At 41.2% G+C, this 8838-nt stretch overlaps 1 protein-coding gene across 1 annotated transcript; it reads right to left on the reverse strand.

Annotated features, from left to right (window-relative positions):
* Positions 1 to 180: 180 nt before the first annotated feature.
* On the reverse strand, positions 181 to 8668 carry LOC109902442 (ras-related protein Rab-8A). Its single transcript, XM_020498787.2, has 8 exons — positions 8469 to 8668; positions 6441 to 6501; positions 6229 to 6289; positions 5787 to 5864; positions 5580 to 5669; positions 5252 to 5317; positions 3521 to 3571; positions 181 to 3429 (listed from the first exon to the last, which is right to left on the reverse strand). Exons 1-8 carry the CDS (start codon positions 8590 to 8592, stop codon positions 3340 to 3342), a joined length of 621 nt encoding a protein of 206 aa, XP_020354376.1. The 5' UTR covers positions 8593 to 8668; the 3' UTR covers positions 181 to 3339.
* Between the last annotated feature and the right edge of the window lie 170 nt (positions 8669 to 8838).

Consider the following 8838-nt stretch of genomic DNA (forward strand, 5'->3'; position numbering starts at 1 on the left):
ATACAGCACAGGTGCAATCGAAAGTAAGAAAAATAAAAACGAGTTTCGTTGTGGCCGATCTTGGGATATAAATATCTGACATTTCTGCATGGCTAACGTTTCCCTTAATATTATAGGAAGGAATTAATTGGGACAATGATGGTAGCCTAATAAGTTGTAAGTAAATTGAGAAACTGCAACAAGTTTTAAAAGAATCATTTTAATAAATCATCAAAAGTACACATCTACAAAAGGTGTAGATCAATTCAGTAATATTTCTGAAAGTACAGTACAATCATTTTAGATCTTTCTTATTTACAATTGTTTTCTAAATGCCATTTCTCCCCCATTTTCCATAGTTATCTATGAAATCCAACTTGTCTTGAACATGGAATGCTGGAATGATTTATAAACTGAAAAAGATGTACAAATAGTTCCACCAAAAGGAAACGAAACCGTCATAATTGCTATTCTGAATAAACATTTGCCAGACCTATACAAGGTCCTGAACATACACAGCGGCTCAGCAAACTGACTGTGCCACTCGTGATGTTCTACACAAGAGAGGACATAAAAAGCTCATCCGCAAAATAATATACAGTATTTCTAAATACAATTTACTTGGTCACAAGTAGAGATAAGAGCTGTGCAAAATCAGGGGGAAGTCGTTTCCTTTTGCTGTGATTTAATATGTGCTCAATTTCCTAGAAATGTTTGTGTTGACAAATGGAATGCAAGTTCCACATTAAGACGGATTGAATGGGAATGATGGGAGTGACAAAGTATAAAGAGAACAGAAAGCAATGCAATAATGATCCTTTGCACATGTCTAATACCAAAGAAAAGCTCTTCAAGTCAAATGTGCAAACCCTCAAGAGGACCTACAGCCTCATGATGCATAGTTGCAAAGACCATGATATCAAGTATTAGGTGAAAATAAGACACGCTGTCATGGACAGTGGCAAATTCAGAGGGAAGGGCAAGCAAGGAAGGAGAACGAAACCGAAACGCAAACTCCAATAAGCAAAGCTACTTTCCTCCAGGCATCCATTTAACATTGTCACCCTATAACGGACTAAAAATCACGGAAACTATGATTAAGTCTTGAGGATAGGGACTGGAAGAATATTTCAACTCTGGCAAGGGTTTCTACAAGGGCACTTTCATATTTGGATGTTGTTTCACTGAAAATACTGGCTACATGTTCTTTTGACTCGTTGCTTGTGACATTTTAGTCCATTGCCATGTCACTACATTGCCCCCTAGTGCTTAGATAAAGTACTGATGCCAATGCATTCAATGTAAAACTGCAACATTAAATCAAACCCAAAACACCCAGAATTAGATTGTCTTAATACTGGCACATGAATAGTAATTATCAACACCAAAATGTGGGTCTCTTCAGTTTCAAAGCAGCAAGTATTAGGAAAACATATAGCTACTATCCTCAACTAAAAAAAGCTGCAGGAGTTGTTCTCTAGTGAAATGGACTGTCATTGCATATTGTATTTCAAATATTCTCAATACAGTAGGTTGACGTTACTCAATTGAGTTCTTATAACCATAACATGTACTTTAGTTGGAATGGACTATAGGCCTACAAAACAACTACAAGGCAGACTAATATTTGCGCCATTGTCACTAATTTTCTGCCACAAATACTGACAACAGCAGCATTAAAACAGGCTTAGAAAGACACAAGGCCACACAATTAACCCGAATGGTATTACAGTATCACAATTTAACAACCAGTAAACAAATAAGGAATAGGTTGAGGTTGGCATTTGAAAAGGTTGCCTAAGACATGACTTTAAAAAAAAAATTATAATCCATGACAAAGTGATTATTACCACCCAAAAGATTCTCTCTGTTTCAGTGGTCTCCACATCACACACAATATTCATAATTGGGGCAAAGAAAACATTTTGTGGAGTGGTTTAATATTAAAACACATTTCGAATGCCAAAACCAAAGTTGTGGGCAATTTATGCAACTCAATTGTTAGGAAATGAATTGTGCTCCAACTAGACTGATGTTACTGTGGAACAGATTTCAACTGACAGCCACTGGAAGTTCCGGAACGTAATAGTTCTAAAGAACACTGACATATTCCTATACAAGCTAACAGAATAAGACATGCTTTTGCAAATGTTAAGCAGTGAAGCCAATTTCATTACTAAAGTGCAATCAAAATGTGCAGATATCGGCACAGAATTGTTTTACCACTCATATATGGTTGATAAACCTTGTGCAGGAAACAAATTGGAACTGCATAACAATAGAGTACATGTAAAATGATGAACACAGGTCTTTTTTTTTTTTTTTTTTAGGTATGTCTAAGATGGAATGTCCACTATTGAAAAAAAAAAAAAAAAACACGATTAGGCAGCCAGTACGTTGCAATACATTTTAGTGAACTGTTAACAGAAATATATACATATTGGAGCAGATCGGCATTGTACATGAGGACGCACAACTGCAACGCGTTCTGACTTCTCTACAGTCAGCGTCAAAATGCATTGCAGTTGTGCGTCCTCAAATACAATGCCGACCTGCTCCAATATGTATATTTTCTGTTAACAGTTCACTAAAGTTTATTATAACGTACTGGCCACCTACTCATCTTATTTCTTGGATTGCCTGCCATTTAGGTGCCTACCTTCCCACTGTCCTCACCTCACACGTCTTCACTATTAACATGGTAAGACTTCAGAATTTTTCTAGGTATTATCTTAAGAACATAAGTGTCTTTCTTGGATGGCAAATGAGTAATGTCAAGGTAGAATAGAGAGAATCACTATCATTTGAGAAAGGAAAAAACAGGGACGCATAGATCTCCATAGTAGTAGCTAGATGACACAGAAGGCAACTCTCTGACAGAAGACGTCAGATGTATATGATGGTTAACTAGTCTTATCATGGAAATAAGCCACTGCTTTTAAGGTTAATTCATGTTGAGAAGAAAAAAAACCTCACTAAGGATCAACTTTGGCAGCAGTGCAACCACATAGCAACATGAAGTCCCTGTAACAATACCAGTTGCATAAGACAAAGAGAGGAGAGGGGGAGCAGAAGCCTAAATGTAATTATGAGAAACGATATAAGAGCATGAGGAGTGCCCGGTATAGAGATCTCCATCTAACAACCCTGATTGAGCAACTGATTGATCCACCTGACCAATGAATACATCCGTTTTTAAACTGGGGGACACATGGTGAATCAGAAAAAAAAGCTCAAAACCCAAAGAGGCCTGGGATATGGGGAATGAGAAAGGGATGAGAACAGGGCGAAAGAGAGGAGAGCTCTGAGCAAGCTCAGTCCAGTTCTGTCCAGCTGTGGACAATGAGAAGGCCGTGGTCCTCACAGGAGGGTGCAGCGGAAGAAACTGCTCTTCTTGGGCTGCTCTGTGATCTTCACCCCCTGACTGCTGCCCTGAGGACTGTTGCCCTCCTGGAACACACATACACTCAGTGTAAGTCAGAGGGAACACACATTATAGCCCATTGAAATAGATGTGCACATACTACACACACACGCTTACCAGTTTCTTGTCCATTTTCGCCTTGATGTCTCTGGCAAGGGTCATAAATGCCTGAAAATGTCAGGATGAAAAAACAGGGCAAATAGAGATCAAATCAAAAGAGGCAAAACAATGTGCATTGTCTTTCACTAATGTCACAACTTTACTGTACTCCCATTGTTTTTAGAACTGCTTTGAATGAGTCAACTCTGTAGACTCGGCCCTAAACGGTGTGCTCGCTGTCACCTGGGGCTGCACAGCAAATGAAGCTGTCTATATGGATGTATGATCTCTGTGGTAACTTGTATTTGTACAGGGTGAACTTTAAATGACTATAGATGAATCGGAGTTTGTCTTCAGGAATACTGTCTTATTTGCATTGGTCTCACCCCTCACACAATCCTTTAGATGCTGTGACACCCTATGGGTGATCAGGTTACTGTAAACTTTGTATCATTATGATTGGTCAATGGTGGTTGGTTTTACACCTTCAGATGTATGAAATGAAGTTCTGTTCTCCCTCTTATCCTGTATGCAGTCCATTGGATAGTGGTTGTATGATATTTCCTCAGACACTGGCCTAGTAGGCATCTCTTCGTTCATGCTTGGTCTTGTAAGTTTACCTTAATATTATGACTTGTGTGTGAATTAGAGGTCTTCACGGACCCACTTGTACCCGAATACCCAAGACCCAAACCGGGACTCGAGCGGGTCTGGATCCAGAATTCTAAATAAAGTCACGGGTCTGATCGTCACGGGTATGTGTAAGGGCTGGTACAGATCCGAACGCAACTGCTGCAGTCGAGAGAGAACAACATTTTAATAATTTATGCTGCTACTCTTGCTTTTCACGAGAGTGGAGCATGGCACGTGTAGCTTGTTTTTGGCCTATCATAATCCATCAAAGCAGCAATAAGCTACAGTCATAGAGCCTCTGTGTATGTCTAAAGTTAGGAGACATCTACTCAATGGAAGATGTAATTAAAATGTAGTTAAATGTTAAAGGAGGATAGGCTACAATGACCAAGAGCAAACAGCTAGGCTGCTACTTAATATTCTGAATGGAGTTGTTATTTCTAACTGTAGGATGAGAAACTGCAATTAGCCTAGCTAGCGAGCTTAATTAGCTTCTCCCGGTTTGATGCAGTCCAGACAGGTACTACATAATGATATGTGACGATAAATAAGTTAGCTACGGCAGCCATTAGTCTACTATGGTGCGAGTCGTCTTGGTTGGTTGCCATCTCTTCCTCCCCGTGTTACTCGATCACAGTTCGGCTCCTCCCCCACCTGCTAAAGCAGCACCTCTCTCTCCCTCTTACGCTTTAGCTCCGGTTAGTAGAGTAGCTTGTAAAAATCATTTTCTGCTGTTTCCCTCACTCGGATCGGACCGGGTCTGGAGCAAACCAGGTCGATACGGAATGGGTCTAGTTGTCCTCGGGTTCGTTTGGAATGGGTCACAATATTTAAAAATATATATTTATTCATATCGGGTCTGGGTGGGAAAGCCCAGATCCATTTCGGACTTGGACCCGTGAAGACCTCTAATGTGAATCCATTCATTTAACAGAGTTATTAAATAATACTTGCTTTGATATTCTCTTCTCATGACCATTCCTTGATCTTAGTCAGCTAAACACATAATTGCACATGGTTTTACTATAATGTTGAATCGAGTCAGGCATTTGGTTTAATAGACTTTGATCATATTAATTGCATAGTCTTATCAAATGTTACCCCACTGCAACTCACATTCTCCACGTTGATGTTGGCCTTTGCACTGGTCTCCATAAACTTAATACCGTACTCCAACGCTAACTGCCAACAGGAGATAAGAGGGACACACACAAAAAACCTCAGTCAACATGTAGATTTCTTATTGTACTGTCCATGTTGCCTCGCAAAGCCACCTGATCCCGTGAGCTTACATGCAGCGTTTTTATGTAAGTTTGTGTGGATCAGGTGCCCTTGAGTGGCTACATGGACAGTATCACAATCAGAAATTGACATCTACTCTATAGACACTATGAGTTATTTAGTTTATGATATACTTTTCATTTACTGGTCAGTGATCACCCACCTTCTCCCCTCGGTCTTTGGACACCTGTCGCTTGTCATTGACGTCACACTTGTTGCCCAGCACCATCTTCTCCACATCTGCAGAGGCATGCTGGACAGGAAGAGAGGATAAGTCATCCATAGCATTTATAGAGCAATGCAACGCCTTCAATTTCACTAACTTCTGTTCTCCTGCAGAGATGTAAATGTTACAATTTCTGACGACTACCTCCTCTATATTCCTTATCCAGTTCTTGATGTTTTCAAATGACTTCTCGTTGGTGATGTCGAAGACTAACATGATGCCCTGGGGAGGAAGAAAAAACAAACAACCAATTTAAACAGAGCATGTCAGATATTAGCATCCTGTTAAACTTGAGAAACCTGTACACTTGGGAGGATAGCGAATTGTTATAAAGGGCCTAAACAGGATTCCAGGGTGATTGTACCCACCTCCCATGGATGATCTCAGGTATGTACTGCTTCATTTACAACTCTAAAAAGGGAGCGGCTCAAACTAGTTTGGAATCTATTAGTTGATGCACTGATCGCCACGAACGTCTCCGAATATGATAAAAAAATTAATTCAAACTAAGTTCTTAGCTAGCTAGGCATATGCTTAGTACATTTCCAACATTGTGAGAGTGACATAGTGAAGCAAGGCAACTGACCATGGCTCCTCTGTAATATGCCGTTGTGATTGTTCGAAACCGCTCCTGGCCAGCTGTGTCCCTGGTAAGAGAACAACACAATGAGAGCCTTTCATTCCTGTCCCTGAATCAACCCACTTGTTGATTTATAGGCCAATTGTGAGCATTCCCAAGGTGCTCTTTCTAATACATAATTTAAGACACTGTGTGAAGAAGTCAAAGGGCTGTCTTACCATATCTGTAGCTTGATCTTCTTCCCGTCTAGTTCTATTGTTCTAATTTTGAAATCAATACCTAAGAAGGCAGAGGGGATTAGCAAGAGTGAGACAATTCTTGCACTTCTACCCACCTAAAATAGATGTACATTTCACTGTCATCTCAGAGTTGCAAATGACAAAGGATTTGGAGTTGATGTACAGCCCTGTTTATGCACAGGTGGCAAAAGCAGACTGCATTCAACATTTGCTCGGAAGCTAGCAAGTACTTATTTGCATGACACCAAGTCCAGAGTGACTGGGTTCTGGCTAGGGAGGCCCATTTTTTTAGATGATGTTGCAAGCCACACACACACTTCAATGTAAATTGCTGCAAAACTTCAGGGGAGACCTCACCTCCGAGCTAACCTTTCTGTAATGCAACTCTCAGCTAAAATTGGACTGCTTGCTGTGTATGAACATCACTGCTAGATTAGCTAGCTAGAATACACAATATGAACAAAAGTATGTGGACACATGCTCATCAGGTTTACCCAATAAATTACTGGGAGTTTATACATGTAGTGTGCGACTCTGTTTTTATAGACACCTGCTCGTCGAACATCTCATTCTAAAATCATGGGCATTAATATGGAGTTGGTTCCCCCATTGCTGCTATAACAGCCTCCACTCTTCTGGGAAGGCTTTCCACTAGATGTTGGAACATTGCTGCGTGGACTTGCTTCCATTCAGCCACAAGAGCATTAGTGAGGCCGCGGACTGATGTTGGGCGATTAGGCCTGGCTCGCAGTCGAAGTTTGAATTCATCCCAAAGGTGTTTGATGGGGTTAAGGTCAGGGCTCTGTGCAGGCCAGTCAAGTTCTTCCACACCGATCTCGACAAACCATCTGTTTGTGCACAGGGGCATTGTCATGCTAAAACAGTAAAGGGCCTACCTCAAACTGTTGCCACAAAGTTGGAAGCACATAATGGTCTACAATGTCCTTGTATGCTGTAGCGTTACGATTTCCTTTCTCTGTAAATAAGGGGCCTAGCCCAAATCATAAAAAACATTATTCCTCCTCCACCTAACTTTACAATTGACACTATGCATTGGGGCAAGTAGTGTTCTCCTGGCATCCGCTAAACCCAGATGGTGTGATTGACCACTCCAGAGAACACTTTTCCACTGCTCCAGAGTTCAATTGGGGCGAGCTTTACACCACTCCAGCCGAAGCTTGGCATTGTGCATGGTGATCTTAGGCTTGTGTATGGCAGTTCGGGCCATGATAAAAAAAAAATCATGAAGCTCCCAAAGAACAGTTATTGTGTTGGCAGTTTGGAACTCAGTAGCAATAGTGAGCGTTGCAACAAAGGACAGACAAATTTTAAGCACTGAGCTGGTGTGGCCTACTACTTCATAGCTGAGCCGTTGTTGCTCCTAGATGTTTCCCCTTCACAATAACAGCACATAGTTGAAAGGGGCAGCTCTAGCAGGGAAGACATTTGACAAACTGACTTGTTAAGGTGGCATCCTATGACGGTGCCACGTTGAAAGTCGCCGAGGTTTTCAGTAAGGTCATTCTACTGCCAATGTTTCTCTATGGAGATTGCAAGGCTGTGAGCTCGATTTTATACACTTGTCAGCGACGGTTGTGGCTGAAATAGCGGAATCCACTCATTTGAACTGGTGTCCACATACTTTTGTGTATATATATTGTGTAGTTACTTAGTCAGGGTAGTTTACTTGCTCACCTGACAGCTAACGTTAGCTAGATAGCTAAGGAGTCAGCTGGTGACGTCGCCAGCTAAAAAAATATCATGAACATTTCAATTTGAGGTATGCCGGGGATGCTGAAGTGCTGGTTTTATTGTCAAGCGAGCCCTGTAAACAAGCCGGTTGTTTCCTGGCTGGAGAACTAAATGCTAACCAAACAAGCTCTAGTTAGCTAGCGTTAGCATGACAGGATGGGCGCTCACCACCAATATTGCTAGTTGGGGTCGAGAGCTAGCTACCCCTCCTCCTGCATAACTTTTCGAACCACAAAACTTACGAAATGTACATACCTATTGTCGAGATAAACGTTGAGTTAAACGCATCTTCTGAAAATCTGAACAACACACAAGTCTTTCCGACGCCAGAATCGCCGATTAACAGTAATTTGAACAAGTAATCGTAAGTCTTCGCCATGTTATTAGCTATTGCGGAAATCCCGCCCGGCAGCTGTGTAAAGAGATATGGTTAGTTGAAAAAAATATTTGGATATGTCACTTCTTTTTCGATTTATACTGGACCAGTGATTGGACAAACAACATGTCACTCTTGACAGCAGTCGTGGCTCCGGAAGCGCGACTTCCCCACTGTCAATCAAAATAGAAAAGACAGCTGATTGTGCGTTTGCAGTCAATGTCCCACCCATTAAGATGTGATCCCACC

Source organism: Oncorhynchus kisutch, linkage group LG13 (assembly GCF_002021735.2).
Source record: "Oncorhynchus kisutch isolate 150728-3 linkage group LG13, Okis_V2, whole genome shotgun sequence".
Lineage (NCBI taxonomy): Eukaryota > Metazoa > Chordata > Actinopteri > Salmoniformes > Salmonidae > Oncorhynchus > Oncorhynchus kisutch.